This window comes from Cervus canadensis, chromosome 13 (assembly GCF_019320065.1).
Source record: "Cervus canadensis isolate Bull #8, Minnesota chromosome 13, ASM1932006v1, whole genome shotgun sequence".
Classification (NCBI taxonomy): domain Eukaryota; kingdom Metazoa; phylum Chordata; class Mammalia; order Artiodactyla; family Cervidae; genus Cervus; species Cervus canadensis.
In genome coordinates, this window is record NC_057398.1 from 74,333,434 (window position 1) to 74,351,505 (window position 18,072).

At 52.2% G+C, this 18,072-nt stretch overlaps 1 protein-coding gene across 1 annotated transcript; it reads left to right on the forward strand.

Moving 5' to 3' along the window:
* Positions 1-2,154: 2,154 nt before the first annotated feature.
* LOC122451774 (collagen alpha-1(III) chain-like) lies at positions 2,155-17,042 on the forward strand. The gene is made up of 6 exons (XM_043484677.1): positions 2,155-2,196; positions 2,581-3,065; positions 7,502-7,626; positions 8,030-8,119; positions 8,396-8,452; positions 16,742-17,042. The coding sequence occupies exons 1-6, from the start codon at positions 2,155-2,157 to the stop codon at positions 16,972-16,974; spliced, it is 1,032 nt and encodes a 343-aa protein (XP_043340612.1). The 3' UTR covers positions 16,975-17,042.
* The last annotated feature ends 1,030 nt before the right edge of the window (positions 17,043-18,072 follow it).

Here is an 18,072-nt window from a genome sequence, read left to right on the forward strand (position 1 = left end):
CTCTTTTGTCTTCCCGTCTCCAGAGTCCTAGGGTTGATGGAATTTTCAGTGAGCTGAGGCATAAATATGCCTTATGTGTAGTAGGTGTTCAAAAAGTATTAACTGCTATTACTTGAATTTTTTTACACAGAAAAGAACTGGAACTCAGAGAAGTTAATGCACTTTTCCCAAAGAAAAGACTAAGTGATGAGGAGAGTTTCAAACCTCAGGCTCTGAAACCAATGCTCAGGTCCATTGGATTGTAAGAAATCTGGAGTCAGCAAGAGGTTTCCCCCATTCTCTGCCCAGAGACAATACAATTCCCTTATCCCTTACCCAGCACACGTCTTACAGGGTCTGCCACTTAGAAACAGCCAACTGGCAACGTTACTTGCTTTCACCCCACTTATTCTGTAACTATCCGTTATTGAGCATCTACTATAAGGCATTGCTCCCCTGGTAGCTCAGTGCTAAAGAATCTGCCTGCTAACGCAGGCGACTCAGGTTCAATCCCCAACCCACTCCAATATTCTTGCCTAGGAAACCCCATGGACAGAGGAGCCTGGCAGGCTCTAGTCCATGGGTTCGCAAGAGAGTTGGACTTGACTTAGCGACTAAACAACCATAAGGCACTAATCTCGACTCAACGCCATGTGGGAAGTCCTAGCCCTCCAGAAGTTTCCCATCTGGGTTGGGAGCTAAGACACACTATGCAACACGGATACGTGTTCAGGGGCTGGGGCGCTGGAGTGTCGCTGAGTTGGTAAAGGGCTGGTGACACTTCCTCCTTTGTAAGATTAGCCTGAATACACTGACATCGTCCCTCAGGATGGTGAACTGACAAGGGACTCCAACACTCCTGCTCAAAAGCTTAGAGTCAAGTTTTGGCCCCTTTCAAGCAATCAGTCAGTGTCAAATTTCTACCAAGTCTTCTCAAAGAGGCCTATTGCATTTACTCTCCAGTCTCACCGCTACCCTCCCTTTTGTTCCACTAACAGCCTTCTCTCCAGCCTCCCATCTTCCAGCTTCTTTTATCCCAAATCACTTGTGTTCTGGGCCAAGGCTAAACTGTTCAGCCTGGAAATTCATGTTCTTTGCTCTGCAGACCCAGCATGGTGTTACAGCAAGGGCACTGTGGTTCCAAGAAGAGGTTCAAATTCTGCCTATAGAACTTAAACTCTCTGAGCCTCTATTCTACTGTCTGTTAAAGGGGGGTGTGAGAGTCAACTCAGACGATAAAATGAGAGGGACAGGGGTGTGTGACCACGCCTGGCGTCCAATAGTAGCTCCACAAACTCCCTCCCTTGCCCCCTGCCCGCCAAGCAACCCACTCTGCTCTGCCGTCTCTACTTGCTTGCATTTGCTGGTCCCTGTCTTCTGTCAGCTCCTCCATCCGGGCTCAGCCTGACGCTCACCTCCTCCATAAAAGCTTTCCTGAATAACCTTAACCTATGACAGCCTTTTCTTTCTGTATTTCTATGGCACTTCCCTTGCCTTTAAATGTTTAAAATTGCTTCCTGTAGTTCCAACTTGTCCCTCTAAGCTCCTAGAGGCCATCATGCCCCACAGCAAGGGTGGAGAGCATGCCATGGGAGTGGTTTAGGAGGTACAATGGGAACTTAATACGTGCTTGATGAATACACGGAGGTGAGAACCCCCTGCGCGCATACAGAACACACAGACCCTGAGGCTGATTTGATAAAAGCCTCCGCGGGTGGAGTTAGCACTGGCTGTGCCCTTGGAGAAGACAGAGCCAAAAAGCTCTCTGAAGCTCGAAGCTGAGCTCTAGCACTGGATGAAGGAAGGAAGACCGGATGCCACTCCTGGCAGGACTCCCCATCCCTTGGGCTCCGGCCCACCTGCTTCTCTACGGTTGCTTCTGCAGGCTCTGGTCAGAACCCATCAGTTAAGAGTGTGGCCTGTCATGGCCCTGAGCTTGTTTTGAGTGGTCCAGGCTGAAGGCCCCACTGAGGCACGGGACTCAAGCAGTTGGCCCCAGCAGGAAACACACGCTCCTACGCTCTGACAGGGGTGGTGACCCAGCCTTTGTAAGCCACCACGTAGCAGCCGAGCATCACCTTCAGCGCCCTGCTCTCCTTTCCTGGTGTTCACAACGCATCCGCCCAAGCCAAGCCCCAGAGTGGGCTTGCCAGTTCCTGTCTAATACCTATGGAGATGGACACCTTTGCTAAAGGCCAGGATGGAACCTTCCAGAAGGTCAGAGCTACCGTGCTCAGGGGGCCATGCTAGAAGTGTATGGAACTGGCGGGGGTGGGGTGTATATTCCACACTATTCTTTAGGATAAAAGACGCCTGTGCCCGTAGACAAATTCTATCCCACTGTTTGCATTCCTTAGTCCGCTGTTAACTTAGGGGGAAGGGGGGGGGGGGGGAACAGCACCGCGCAAGGCAAAAATGCTGTGCCTGTGAGTTGCACCTGTCCTCTAAAAGCTGCGGAATTTCCCCTCTGTCTTCCTTTCCAAGGGAGTAAGAGGCAATATGAGACCGGCCCCTTTCCCCTCTCGGATCTCCCTTCTTCTTTCGGACCAGCCCTGCGTCTGAAGGCGCAAGGGCGCCGCGGCCCCGGAGGCCCAGCCGTAGCATCCGGCCCCGGCCCCGCCTCCCGCGGGCTGTGTCGGGAGCGGGCCGCCGGCCACTCAGGAGTTAAAACGGCAGCGGGCCTGGAGGGAGGGGGCGGCGCGGCAGGCAGACGGCGAGGAGGCGCCCGGCGCGGGCTGGGGAGGCCGGGGCGCGGCGCAGCGGCGAGAAGAGGCCGGGCGGAGGGCGCGCGGAGGGGCGCGGGCGCCGCGGGGGCCTGCCGGCCGCACCCGCGAACCCGCGAACGCGCGGCGGGCGGAGGAAGCGCCGCTCTCGGCCGCCGCCCTCCAGCCGGGCGCGCGGGCCCGGCGCGGGCGGGGAGCGGGTGCTTCTGCCGGCGCCGTCACCCGCTCTGCCCCGGGACCACTCCCAGGAAAACTCCGCGGCGGGGAGGCGCCCGCGACCCCGCCCCGGCCTGTGCGCGCGGCCTCCCTGAGCCCGGCCCGGGCGGGAGCCGAGCGGTGCACGGGCAGCAGACGGCGCCCGGGGTGAGTGTGCCGTGCGGCTCGCAGGCGGGCCCCGGGGGCCGGGGGGCCGGGGGGCCAGCTGGGGGCTTGGGCTGGGGGCGTCCGCGCGGGGGCGGGGAAGGAGGGCCGGAGACCGGAAAGGTCGCCGGCCGCGCGGGCTGGACCCGAGGAAGGGGCGTCCGAGCCGCCCCGAACTGTGGCTCGGCAGAGCGGGGGCCCCGAGACGTCGGGGGGCCGCGATCTTAGGGGGGGCGTGACGGGGGCAGACTCGCCAGGGAGGGCTCCGGAGCCTGCGGACTTGCCCTCCCCGGGAGCTTGGGCGTCCAAGGTGGCCTTCGTGTCGGTCCGAAGTCTCTGGAGCCCGGAGCCTGTGCGCGGCCTCTGCGCGGGGACCTGCGGCGTGGAGGAGGGGCCGGCCCGGGCCGCCGCGGCCGCCGGCCGACCGAGGGTGGGCCAGCTACAGGTGGTGCGTCCGTCCTGCGGGCGGAGGGCGGCGCGGGCTCCGGCTGCCCCGCCAGCGGGGAGCCGCCGGGTCGGGGGAAACTGAGCTCGGAGAAGCCCCGGAGGTGCGGAGACTGGGACCTGGAGGAGGGGGGTCCGGGGGATGTTGCTGTGCTCCTCGGCGGGCCCTGCCCTTCCTCCCCCACCAGAGGAAAAGGAAGGAAAATGTCAGCTGGGCTTTGTGCTCTCTTCTTCAGCCTGCCGCAGCTCCCATCTGTTGGAGCCAACGCAGCTTCTAATTGGGCAGCCGGCAGGGTCGGGAGGGGGTGGGCTGGGCGCAGCGCTCGGTTGCTAGAGATGGGCCGATTGGGCCCTCTTCTTGAAGACCCCAGAAGGTGGGTGGTAGAGAAAACAGACCCCCCCCCCCGTACCCCAGGTCAAGGGGGTAGAGGTGGCTCCCTGCCAGCTTGGCCATCATCATGGGGAGATCTGGGTCTTTCCATGCGCCCTGGTAGCCGCAGGCTCCCCTTTCCCTGACAGCTTGGGATGGGCTCTGGCCCATGTCCTCTTCCTGAATGAGAAGGCACGGATCCTCTCCCACTGCCCACTGCTCTTTAAAGTTCCCTCCAACAGGAGCACTGGGTGTGGGGTGGGTAGGGCCGTGTACAGGGCACCGAGGCCCCCTTGCCTGTTGTTGTTAGATGAAAGTCACATGTGAGCAGCCTGACCCACTTTTCTGGCTGGCCAGGTGCCCTTGTGGGGAGAAGATGGAAAGAGAGACCAGCGAGGGGTCTGAGCCTTCTGGATACCTTTCCTTCCCCTGGGCTGGCTCACACTGAGTCTCCTTCCCTTGGTGGCTGGGGAGGGGCCACCTCCTAGACCTAGGGTGAAACCTCATTGTTTGGAAAGGATGGAGCTAACCACCTCAGGCTTCAGGATTGGGACCTGCCCAGGGTCTGGCAGACACCTGGCATCTAGGGGCACCCCCAAATCGACAGCCTCCCCCTGCACAGCCCAACCCAGAGGAGACGCTGAGTGGCAGGGGGAACTCGGAAGTCTCGCTAAGACGAATTCCACCCAGGCTGAGACAGCAGATTTCCTCTGGAACTCTCCACAGTTCCTACCCACTCCTCATCCTTATTTCCGGTGCCTCTCCCCCTCGGTGCTCCTCCTGTCTCCTTCAGGAGTGTCTTCCTCTCCCCATCCCCTCACAGAGTTCCCCCTCCTCTCTCACCCTCCTCCTCTCCCCAGACTTCTCCCTCCCTCCCTTCCAGGCCTGTGTGCACCTTTTCCCTTTCTCTTCTGTAACCTGCAGCTTCAGCCACAAGCCGGGTGGTGCATGGGCTCCTGGCTCCGGAGCCTCCTAATGGTGGGAACACCTGTCCTGTGCTGGTAGCTTTGTTGCGGCCCCTTTGCAGGGGCGGAGCCTGGGTGGCTGGCCTGGCAGCTGCATTCCCCTGGCATCACTCCTGAACCAGGGCATTTGCCCCTTCTACCCCCTCTCTCTTTTTTTTTTTAATTTGAAATGGGAAAGAAAACCCATTGTTTAAAAAAAAAAATTCATTCATTCAACAATTTATTGAGCACCTCCTCTGCTTAGCACTATTTTAGGAGCTGAGGGTACAGCCATTAAACCTTTATATCTCAGGGCTGAATTTGTATCTGGACGTCCCAGCCGATCAGGTCTCTGCCCATCAGACTCTTTACCCATTACTTGTGGTGTTGCTGGGGGAGGGGTGTGAACAGTCCTAGCAAATTGTCATCTTGATCATACTGAGTAACCTCTAATATGACAGGCGCATCTCCTTACAATAAACCAGATACTGCAAAGCGTACAGACCCAGGGTCATCCTGTCCTTAAGACATTTCTGACCTCCAAGGATGGACCAGTTCATATCTCATCGTTTATCTGGGAGAGCAGAATAGAAGGCCAGTGTCTTAGATGGAGAAGGGAGAAAGAAGCATTTATTATTGAGTACCTACTAAGCATCAATCTGTCAGGAACTTTACAAAAATTATCTGATTCGATCCTCCTAATAACCTTATAAATTTGGGGTTATCATCCAGTTTATAACTGAGGACACTGAGGACTGTGGAGGATAAGCCGCTTGTCCCAGGTCACAAAGGTCTCCGTTTTGAAATCACTGCCTCTTTGCAGTTCATTTGGCACCTGTGTCTGTGACAGCTGGTAACTTATGCAGTTCTCTGAAGGTTACATTTTAACCAAACTTTGCAGAAGCATGCCTTGTCTCAGAATATTAAGATATATAAAGATTTGCTGAATGGTTGCATGAATAAGCTTTCTCAAGGGATCAGGAAAGGCTCCCTGGAGGAGCTGGGCCCCTGGGAGAAGAGACAGGGCAGTGAGTCTTCCTAATCCCACACAGGTCTGTGACATGCTGCAGGCAGGCAGTCACACACACACACGTAAGCAGAGGTCGCTGTTTTCATTCAGGGTCTGTGTGTAGGAGCTTGGTCTGTGGCCAGTCTAACGAATCAGTGTCACTGGTGTTCTCAGCTTCCTTGGGCAAGTCTGGATTCTAGAAAAGCTCTAAGGCAGAGAATGAGGGTGGAAGGCTTTCAAGCCTGCAAGAACTATACGGAAGGGCAGGGACGATGGATGGAGGCTGAACGGGACAGGACAAGGGGAGAGTGACCGACGAACAGACAAAGGCAGGAGATAAACAAAGGCAAGAACCAGAAGGCAGGAGACGTGCAGGAGAAGGCTCAGCGGGCAGGACAGACTGCAGTATGCGGTGCACTTGCTAAGAGAGGGTGCATAAGAAGGATGCCTTTACCTGATGCTTTCCAGAGGGCCTTGGTCCCTCTGTCCTGCAGCTCAGAGGCTGGGACATTCGCCATGTTAGCAGTATGCAGGCACATGCTTTCCCCATCTTTTGTAAGCACCTGCTGTGCGTTCAGCCCAGTGCTAGGTGCGAGGGATAGAAACACATCAGGTGTGGCCCCTGCCTTCTAGGAGTTCTAAAGCGACATCGCTGGGGCTTGAATCCAGGCCCCATGACTTCTAGCTGAGTGATATTGGGCAGGTTATCTTAACATCTCTGTGCATCGGTTTCCTTGTGTATGAATGGGATGATAACAGTACCTACTTCATAGAATTGTGATGATTGAATGAGTTAATGCATGGCCTGAGTTTAGAACAGTGCCTGGCACAGTAAGCGCCAGATAAATATTATTCTTAGTCTTATTAAATGGAGTAGTTAGCCTTACAATAATGAAACAAGTGCTATAATACATGGCTTTCCTGGTGGTCCAGATGGTAAAAGTGAAAGTCGCTCAGTCGTGTCCGACTCTTTGCGATCCCATGGACTATACAGTCCATGGAATTCTCCAGGCCAGAATACTGGAGTGGGTAGCTGTTCCCTTTTCCAGGGGATCTTCCCAACCCATGGTAAAGAATCCACCTAAAATGTAGGAGATCTGGCTTCGATCCTTGCGTGGGGAAGATGCCCTGGAGAAGGGAATGGCTACCCATGCCACTATTCTGGCCTGGAGAATTCCATGGGCAGAGGAACCTGGTGGATACAGTCCGTGGGGTCACAAAGATTCGGATGTGACTGAGCGACTAAGCACATAGAGCAGTTAGTCTTTGTAATGAAACAAGTGCTGTGATACAGGGATAGCGGATAAAGAGGTGACTATGTCTGTCCCCAGTTTACAAAATTGACCTTGGAGGACAGGATACTGGGGCGCGGCTTGGAAAGGAGTCAGCCAGGCAGAGGCAGTGGGCCAAAGGCCCTGGTGCCCAGGACTGCATGTGGAAGGGCCTTGCTGCATGCGTGCTGTCTTCTGTGGCGAGCAGGAGCACCTTGGACACACCCCACTTCAGCCTCTGTTTCCAGCACTCAGAGCTGGGCTTCCAGTGGGGCTGGCAGGTCATCCAGAGCATTCCAACACCCTCCAGCCACAAACAGTCGGCCTTTGGGCAGGGGGCCTGGTGTACCCCTAGGGTTGCTAGGGTTGGTCTTGTGACCGTGGCATCCTAACTGTTCTAAGCCTTCATCGGGCAGTCTCTGCTCCAAAGCCAGTGTGGCCACGGGCCTTGTTCTCTGCCTCCTTGCTCTTCCTGGGACCCCGGAGACGCCTGGGCCTGGGTCTCAGAAGGTGCCCGTCTTAGAAGGTGAGTTCAACCAGGCTTGGTTTAGAATTCAGTTTCTCTCTGTACATTTCTTCCACCCACACCTTCCCTGCTGCTCAGCGTTTGATGGACTTGACGTTCCCAGATGAAGAGCAGGCAGAGGGTTCGTGGGGCACTGACTGTTATTCAGCCTTCACCTCACACGTCGTAATGGCATTAATTACAGCAGCTGGCATTTGTGGAGCACTAACTATACGCCAGGTACTCTGCCATGTGCTTTACCTACGTTATTCCATTAAGCCCTCAAAAAGTACCCCATTAGGTAGGTCCCCTTATTATCCCTAATTTAAACACCAGGAAACTGAGACTCAGGTTCAGTAACTTGCTCAAGGACATGTCGCTAGAAAAAACCTGAGGGAGGACTCAACATTCTCTCTGACTGCAGGGCTCCTGCTCCTTACGCCCCCAGAACCCAGTGTTCCTGGGCCAAGAGGTGCCCTGGTGGCATCCTGCCCATTCTCCTCCACTTCCTGCGGTAAGCTGCTCCCCAAAGGAAGGAGGTGGGAGGGAGGGGAGCTGGGTGTACCTGTGGCTGATTCCTCTTGATGTATGACAGAAAACCACAAAATTATGTAAATCAATTATCCTTCAATTAAAAAAAATATGAAAAAAAAAGATGCCCCTTGGACAAGTCCTGTCCAGGCCAGGGGCTGCCTGCCCCTCTTTGGGGACCTTCAGGAAGGGTCTCCCTTTTTTTTCCTCCCTCAAATGACAGCTCCTGGAGAACCAACATTTTTTCCTTCTGCTTCAGCTAAGTGCCTCAGGGACCACATGGAGCCAGTGACCTCAGAGGAGCTGCACCCTAAGAGTAAGTCCCTGGGGGCTGACACAGCAGTGGGGCCAACGCAGAGGTGACTTCTGGGAGAGGTCTGCTCCCAGTGACTGAGGTCCCAGTGGCTCCTGGGAACCAGAGTGCAGAGTCCAGACACGGCGGTGGCAGGGGGAAAGCTTGCGATTGGTGTTGCCAGTGGGATGAGACTCCTGTGTGTTGGGAAGAACAAGAACAAGCGTTCCTTTTTGCAAACATCTTGCAAGGCAGAGCCTCCAGGAGCAAACATGTGGAAGAAGGGGCAGTGATTGTGAGGCAGCCAGCGTGGGTCCCCCAGGAAAAGCAGGTCTGTCTTCCCTCATCCCTTCCAGAGTGGGAAGAAAAGGGCGAGGAGAGAGGAAAGGCAGGGAAGGCTGTGTTCCTTTACACAGTGTTCTCAGAGTGAGCATCAGAGGCAGGTGATGAAAGTGTCTGGACTGGGAGGACAGGGGTGGTGATGCCCAGGAGATGGAGCGACCACAGGGGCAGCGGATGGGCAGGCTGGAAGTGTGAACGCTGTGTGGGCGGAGGGGAGGGGCTGGACACTTGACATTGACTCTGCCTGGTCCTCACCCTCACCCTTCACCAGCTCCTTGGAGAGCCCTCCCAGCAGAAGTTGCTTGCCCAGAGTTGGCCCGGGATTGGAATTGTGGAACCCTTGGGCTTCCCTGATAGCTCAGTTGGTAAAGAATCTGCCTGCCATGCAGGAGACCCCCGTTCGATTCCTGGGTCAGGAAGATCTGCTGGAGAAGGGATAGGCTACCCACTCCAGTATTCTTGGGCTTCTCTTGTGCCTCAGTTGGTAACAAATCCACCTACAATGCGGGAGACCTGAGTTCGATCCCTGGGTTGGGAGGATCCCCTGGAGAAGGGAAAGATTACCCACTCCAGTATTCTGGCCTGGAGAGTTCCATGGACTGTACAGTCCATGGGGTCGCAAAGAGTCGGACACGACTGAGTCACTTTCACTTTCATCTAGGGAGAACCTACAGAAGTTCCTGTCCATTGTCCTGCTCTGAGCACAGCTGTGCCTCAGCCATCTCAGACCAGGGTGGCGCTGGGGTGTCTTCGTTCAGCAAGTATTTATGAAGCACCTGTGTCAGACACTGGGTACAAATAACTAAGCAACCAGAGATCATCACCCTTACAGAGTTTATACTTTATTGTCTGAGGATACAGTAAATAAATAGTACAGTTGACCCTGAACCACATAGGTTTTAACTGCATTTTTTTTTTCAGTAGCAAATGCTGAAGCACTACATTACCCCTAACATGCTTGGCTGAATCTGTGGATACAGAACTACAAAATAGAGGGTTGATTATAAATTAAACTCAGACTTTCAACTGTGCAGAGAGAGGGTCAGTGCCCCAAACCCCACATCGTTCAGTAGTCAGCTATGTATTATTAGGTTGGTGCAAAAGTAATTGCAGTTTTGCATTGTCGAACTTTGCCTATTGATATTGGAATATATTCTTAAATGTGGTTATGTTATATGTCATTTTAACGTGCATTTCTCGCTTTATGTTTTTTTGCTAATGACTTATTACTTGCTGTTTGTTTTATATTTATTTTAGACTAGGGAAATGATGTTAGACAAAAAGCAAATTTGAGCGATTTTCTTGAGTTCAAAATGGGTCATAAAGCAGTGGAGACAACTCACAGTATTAACAGTGCATTTGGCCCAGAAACTGTGAATGGACTTACAGTGCAGTGGTGGTTCAGAAGGATTTACAAAGGAGATGGGGGCCTTGAAGATGAGGAGCACAGTGGCTGGCCATTGGAAGTTGGCAAGGACCAACTGAGAGGATCATCAAAGCTGATCCTCTTAAAACTGCACGAGAAGTTGCGGAAGAATTCAGTGTTGACCATTCTGTGGTCATTCGACATCTGAATCAAATTGGAAAGGTGAAAAAACTCAATAAGTGAATGCCTCATGAGCTGACCTCAAATTTAAAAAATCGTCATTTTGAAGTATCTTCTCTTATTTTACACAATAACAACAAACAATTTCTCAATTGGATTGTGACATATGACAAAAAGTGGATTTTATGTGACAACCAGCAACAACCAGCTCAGTGGTTGGAATAAGCAGCTCCAAAGCACGTCCCAAAACCCAAACTTGGCCCCCCTAAAGGTCATGGTCATTGTTTGGTGGTCGGCTGCCGGTCCAGTGCAGCTTTCTGAATCCCAGTGAACCATTACATCTGAGAAGTATGCTCAGCTAATCCATGAGATTCTCCATAAACTGCAACGCCTACAGCTGGCACTGGTCAACAGAAAGGGCCCAGTTCTTCTCCACAACAACTCCCAACCCCACATTGCACAATCAGTGCTTCAAAAGTTGAAAGAATTGGTTTTGCCTCATCCGCCATATTCACCTGACCTTTCCCCAACCCACTTCTTCAAGCACCTTGACAACTTTTTGCAGGGAAAACACTTCCACAACCAGCAGGAGGCAGAAAAAGCTTTCCAAGAGTTGGTTGAATCCCAAAGCATGAATTTTTATGCCATAGGAATTAGCAAACATTTCTCGTTGGCAAAACTGTGTTGATTGTAATGGTTCCTACTTTGATTAATAAAGATGTGTTTGACCCTGTTGTTGTTGTTCAGTCACTAAGTTGTGTCCAACTCTGCAACCCCATGGACTGCAGCATACCAGGTTTCCCTGTCCTTCACTATCTCCTGGAGTTTGCTCAAACTCAAGTCCATTGAGTTGGTGATGCCATTCAACCATCTCATCCTCTGTCACCCTCTTCTCCTCCTGCCTTCAGTCTTTCCCAGCATCAGGGTCTTCACATCAGGTGGCCAAAGTATTGGAGCTTCAGCTTTAGCATCAGTCCTTCCAGTGAACACCCAGGACTGATCTCCTTTAGGATGGACTGGTTGGATCTCCTTGCAGTCCAAGGGACTCTCAAGAGTCTTCTCCAGCACCACAATTCGAAAGCATCGATTCTTTGGTGCTCAGCCTTCTTTATGTTTCAACTCTCACAACTGTACATGACTATTGGGAAAACCATAGCTTTGACTAGATGGGCGTTTGTCAGCAAAGTCATGTTCTGCTTTTTAATACACTGTCTAGGTTTGTCATAGCTTTTCTTCCAAGGAGCAAGCATCTTTTAATTCCACGGCTGCAGTCACTGGTCACAGTGATTTTGGAGCCCAAGAAAATTAAAATCTGTCACGGTTCCCACTTATTCCTCATCTATTTGTCATGAAGTAATGGGACCAGATGACATGATCGTAGTTTTCTGAATGTTGAGTTTTAAACCAGCTTTTTCACTCTCTTCTCTCACCTTTATCAAGAGGTTCTTTTGTTCCTCTTTACTTTCTGCCATTAGAGTGGTATCATCTGCATATCTGAGGTTGTTGATATTTCTCCCGGCAATCTTTATTCCAGCTTGTGATTCATCCAGCCCAGCATTTCACATGATGTACTCTGCATATAAGTTAAATAAGCAGAGTAACAATGTACAGCCTTGACTTACTCCTTTTCCTAATTTGGAACCAGTCTGTTGTTCCATGTTCAGTTCTGACTGTTGCCTCTTGACCTACATACAGGTTTCGCAGGAGGTAGTCTGGTATTCCCATCTCTAAGAATTTTCCACAGTTTGTTGTGATCTGCACAGTCCAAGGCTTTAGGATAGTCAATGAAGCAGAAGTAGATGTTTTTCTGGAATTCCCTTGCTTTTTCTCTGAGCCAGCAACAAGACCTGGAGCTGACTGTGGCTCAGACAACGAAATCTTTATTGCAAAATTCAGACTTAAATTGAAGAAAGTAGAGAAAACCACTAGACCATTCAGGTATGACCTAAATCAAATCCCTTTAGGTGATTAGCCTTGCAGTGGAGGTGAGGAATATATTCAAGGGATTAGATCTAGTAGGCAGAGTGCCTGAACAACTATGGACAGAGGTTCGTAACATTGTACAAGAGGTGGTGGCTGAAACCATCCCCAAGATAAAGAAATGCAAGGAGGCAAAGTGGTTGTCTGAGGAGGTCTTACAAGTAGCTGAGAAAAGAAGAGAAGTGAAAGGCAAATGAGAAAGGGAAAGATATACCCAACTGAATGCAAAGTACCTGAGAATAGGAAGGAGAGATAAGAAAGCCTGAAGTGAACAATGCAAAGAACAATAGAATGGGAAAGACTAGAGATCTCTTCAAGAAGATTGGAGATACCAAGGGAATATTTCATGCAAAGATGGGCTCAATAAAGGACAGAAACAGCAAGGACCTAACAGAAGCAGAAGATATTAAGAAGTGGCAAGAATACACAGAAGAACTATACAAAAAAGATATTAATGACTCAGATAACCACAATGGTGTGATCACTACTGAACCAGACATCCTGGAATGTGAAATCAAGTGGGCCTTAGGAAGCATGACTACGAACAAAGCTAGTGGAGGTGATGAAATGCCAGATGAGCTATTTAAAATCCTAAACAATGATGATTGACTTCCCTGTAGCTCCGATGGTAAAGAATCTGCCTGTGATGCAGGAGACCAGAGTTTGATCCCTGGGTCAGGAAGATCCTCTGGGGAAGGGAATGGCAGTCCACTCCAGTATTCTTTCCTGGAGAATTCCATGGACAGAGAAGCTTGGCAGGCTACACTTTGTGGGGTTGCAAAGAGTCAGAAATGACTGAGCGACTAACACACAGACAATGATGCTGTTTAAGTGCTGCACTCAATATGCCAGCAAATTTGGAAAACTCAGCAGTGGCCACGGGAGTGGAAAAAGTCAGTTTCATTCCAATCCCAAAGAGAGTATTTGAGCTTAGTTATAATGATTTAAAAGTCACAGTCCCAAACTGCAATTATGTTTGTACCAACCTAATAGAAAGTTGGCAAGTGCTAAACAGAAAAATAAAGCCAGGAAGGGGGATAGGAGAGCCTTAGAGGAGGAGACTCTAGCTTTGTCCAGGCTGACCTTGCTGAGAAAGTGGCATGAGGAAAGCAGAAGGTGCGGGTACAGGACTTGGAGGCAGGGCTGTGCCTGGCGGGATTGAGGAGGGCGGATCTTGGCGAGCCGTGGAGCTGGGCTAGGGAGTTTTTTTTTTTCTCAGAGTGAGGGGAGATTTTGCAGCATTTAGGACAGGGGGTGGTATGGTCTGATACTTTGAAACCCCAAGGTTGGGGCCATCCATTTCCATGTTTTACTAGGTGGGAAGAAGTTCTCCAGGCCTTGAAGCTGGTTTAGTCAATCCACATTGTCCCAACAAGTCATCTCATGAAGGGCACGGCCTCCCAGGCAATAGTGGGTAGAGGGGAGAGAAGATAAAGAAACAGTAGACACAGTCTTTACTGGTAAGGAAACCTCCTGGTCACTGGAAAGGCAAAACTTACAGTCACAAGAAATAAAGAGGGAATAATACCAGACAGTATTTAAAACCAAGTGCTAAACTGTGTGATTTAGACTATAAATGTTATCAGAGCTGTGAGCTCTGTGTGGGAGTATATTCTTCCCTGAGGAGGTACAGCTGATTTGGGCCTGGAAAACAGGGTGGGGTTTGGATCTGCAGAGAGGAGGACTCTCTGGAGGGGAGCTTGTGGGGTGTGAGGGGGGACCGGTGGCCAGGCCAGGGGAGGGTGTGTGGCTGGGGGTAAGGCGGCAGGTGTAGAAGCTGCAAGGGCAGGCGTTTGTCTCTGGAGTGGCCCTTCCCCATCACCTGGGTTTCTGGGTCCCCTTTATGCTCTCGGGGAACAGGAAGGCAGCCCTTCAGTGTTCTTGGCCTCTCCTTTGCAGAGCCAGCTGCCCTCTGTCCCTTGAAACCCTCTTGCTCTTCTCAGTCCCAGCCCCAGCTCTCTGGTGGTTTTCATGGACCCAATGTCTCGCAGTCTGGGGCCATCCATGAGCCCCCAGCCTCCTCACGTTCGGGGCTCGATTCTCTGCAATTCCCTGGGGCCCTGTCTGCAGCCAACTTCTCTTCTTCATTTCTCACTGCCTAGGCTCCTCTTGGGTAGGTTACTCCTAGAACATCACAGTAGTTTCATGTGTAGTGAAATGGGGCTTCCCTGCTGGTTCAGACAGTAAAGAACCCGCCTCCAGTGCAGGAAGCCTGGGCCCGATCCCTGGATCGGGAAGATCCCCTGGAGAAGAGGGTGGCTACCCACTCCAGTATTCTTGCCTGGCAAAACCCATGGACAGAGGAGCCTGGTGGGCTACAGTCCATGGGGTCGCAAAGAGTCAGACATGACTGAGCAACTAGAGAGAGAGAAAGCGCGAAATGGAAATGAAATTCTGCCCAGATGTGCCCCCATCCTTTTGTTTGTCTTGGAGAGGGTCTGCCTGGGTCCTGGGGGTCGGGCTTCCTTCTGGAGTATGAAGAAAGACAGCCCTGGAGTGGGGTGGGGTCTTTGGTGGTGCCTCCCCTGCCTGACAGCGGCCGACCTGAGCCAAGCGTCACTTGGGCGAAGCCTTCTCCCCAGCGGTCCGCTCTCCCTCCTCGGGGCCCCTGGCAGCCTAGCACCGTCACCTCCAGGATGCAGGCCTGAGCCTGGGGCTGCCTGCCGACCAGAGGAGCTGTAACCAGAGCTGCTTAACATCCCTTCCCTGACCGTATGCCCTTGGGCGTTTTGCCTCTCTGAGCCTCAGTCTCCTCATCTCTACATCTGGATTAATAGCACCCACTTCATAGGCTTGTTAATGATCACAGCAGAGTTGCTGAGTGCTTGTGATGTGCCAGAAGTTCTGCTGCATTCATCTCACTTAATCCACATAATGCTGTGAAGTAGATGTTATTTTCTCCCCTTTTGCTGTTGAGGAAACTAAAGCTGGGAAACATTAAGTAACTTGCCTGAGGCCACACACAGCCAGCAAATGGCAGCCCGGAATTCAGCTCCCAGTCTTTCTGACTCCAGAGCCCTGGTTCCCATCCAAGTGAGCTAATGAGCTAATCTGTGTAGAGTGCCTGCTCCAAAGTAGAAGCTCAATAAATGCTAATTCTTCTTGCTTCCCTTGTGGCTCAGCTGGTAAAGTATCTGCCCGCAATGCGGGAGACATGGGTTCGATCCCTGAGTTGGGAAGATCCCCTGGAGAAGGGAAAGGCTACCCACTCCAGTATCCTGGCCTAGAGAATTCCATGGACTATATAGTCCATGGGATCGCAAAGAGTCAGACATGACTAAGCAATTTTCACTTTCTCCTCAATCTCTCCAGGGCCCCACCTCCAAAGAACAACTTTCCCCTCCTCTATCAAATTTCTTCTCCAGAGTTCCCTGGGGCACATGATAAAAGTAGGAATGGGAATGAGCCATCGGTTGATACCAAGGGGGAAGAAAGGCTGAGAGAGGGTGAATAATTTGCATAAAATCAAAAAACACTAGGGCTGTGATAAATACTCAGGGTACCCTTCTTATAAGAATTTGGTTACTCAGCTCCACTGGGTCCCAGGCAGTTTGGCAGAGACTATCTAGCAGGAGTGAGAAGAGGTTATGCTGTAAGGGAGGGCCACCGTCTCCCCCAGGGCAAGTCTAGGCTCCCAAGGGGCCTAGAGACGTGCTAGCCGGGAGATTCTAAGACCTTTGCTTTCTGAACTTGGGTGCTGTTTCTGGAGTTTATTACAGATCATCTGGGGGCTCCTCTGGATGGATTTAGGAGGGGGACAGTGAGGGGAGAAGAGATGCTATCTCTTCTTTTTGACTGTCAAGCTAGTGCACCTTCTGCACCAGATGCAGCACCCAGGGCTGGGAATGGGTAGTGGGGTGCAAAGCAAGCAAGAACGTGGCCTCTGGGGTCACCCGGTCTGATGGGGAGGTCATTCACTGCATGCCTGGGTACACCGCCCACACAGCTCCATCCGACCTGACCGGAAGCAAAAACAAGAACAGATGACTGCAGGATAATGCAAATATGTGGATACAGAGGGATGGGAGAGGAAAGAGTTGAGACTGGTGGATTCCCCAAATCAGGGCTCTTCTGGTGGACACAGAGACCCACCTCTCTGCATACCCTGCTGGGACAGCCCAGGCTGCCAGCTTTCACTCTCAATGGGCAGGCCCTAGAGTTCCTCTGAATTTCCTTGCAAGGGTCCCCCAGGGAGAAAAGGAGGTGTCCAGGTCGGAGCATTTAAAACTGATGGCCACTGAGAGTCACGTGGCTTTCAAACATTGCTAGAAATTGATCCGTTTTTCAAAACAAAGCTATATTTGTGGTAGGCAGAATAATGGCCTCCCAAAGATGCTCACCTCCTGATCTGCAGAACTTGTAAATTTGTTATGTTACGGGGCAAAGGGAATGAAGGCTGTGAATCAGCTGACCTTAAAATGAAAAGATTATTCTGGATTATCCAGGTGGGCCCCATGTTATTATCACAAGTCCTTTGAATGTGGAGGAGGGAGCAGAAGTCAGTGTCAGAGTGATGACATGTGAGGAAGACTGGCCGTTGCTGTCTTGGAAGGTGGAAGGGACCATCAGCCACAGAATGCTGCAGCCTCAAGAAGCTGGAAAAGGCGTGGAAACAGGCTCTCCCCAAGACTCCAGGAAGGAACACATACCTGCTGACATCTTGATTTTTGCCCAGTGAGACCCATTTTGGACTTCCCAGGTGGTGCTATTGGTAAAGAGCTTGCCTGCCAATGCAGGAGAAGTAAGAGACGCAGGTTTGATCCCTGGGTTGGGAAGATCCCCTGGAGAAGGGCATGGCAACCCACTCCAGGATTCTTGCCTGGAGAATCCCATGGACAGAGGATCCTGATGGGCTACAGTCCGTGGGGTTGCAGAGTCAGACATGACTGAAGCAACTTAGCACACATGCACGAGACCCATTTTGGACTTCTGGCATTTCAAATTGTAGACAATTATGTTACTTTAAACCACTAAATGTGTGGTAGTATGTTACCGCAGCAACAGGAAATTAATACCAGCTGCTGTAGCTGGAGCAATGCTGAACCACAGCCCCCCCTGTTCAGCCTCCTCCTGATCCTGACTGGAGGAATCGCTCCAGAACTCAGAGGCTCAGCAGAGTCCTTTTGAGGTACACTGTGTCTGGAACACAGTCTGGTTATTTTCTCAATGATGAACTCGAGGCCCAGAGAGAAGTGGCTTTGTCGGAGGTCCCCCTAAACGTGTTCGGTCCAGAGCCTGCTCCTGTCCTGTCAGAGATCTCGGGTACTGACCATGTTCATTCCCATCTACTCACCCGTTTGTGGCCAGTGGGTGTATGTGCTAAGCCCTGGGCCGAAGCGCATGTGAGTTCCTCGTCTAGGAAGGTGGGAGAGGGTGGTTGAGCGTAGTCCTGCCCTCACCCCTCAGGGGCTTCTTCCTCTAGACTCCGGCCAGCTGCTCAGGTTACTGGGGCATCAGCTTTCCTCCCCAGGGCTGGTCCCCGAATGTGCTTCATCACCTCCTCCGGGCAGAGAGGCAGCTCTCTGAAGGGAGGGGCTGCCTGCTGGCCTGGTGCTCCTGCCCTCTGGCAGCGCGCAGGGCCTCAGGGAGGACGGGAGGCTTGGCCTGCTGCCCCCCGCAGCCCGCGCCTGCGGGGGCCGCCTCTCCCCTCTGCCGGGCATTCTGGCCTTGCCAGCCCTGCGCGCAGCACACAGGGGCCACGGGCCGGCCCGCAGGGCTGCCAGCTCCCGGTGCTGGTCTCCATGGCAACCCCACATTTGCTGTTCTGGTTCCTAAT

Coding starts and splice junctions, on each gene's coding strand:
- LOC122451774 (XM_043484677.1), top strand. CDS start 2,155: ATGGACACCTTTGCTAAAGGCCAGGATGGAACCTTCCAGAAG. Junction 2,197..2,580: donor AGGATGGAACCTTCCAGAAG/GTCAGAGCTACC, acceptor GCCCAGCCGTAG/CATCCGGCCCCGGCCCCGCC. Junction 7,627..8,029: donor GAAGGTGCCCGTCTTAGAAG/GTGAGTTCAACC, acceptor CTCTGACTGCAG/GGCTCCTGCTCCTTACGCCC.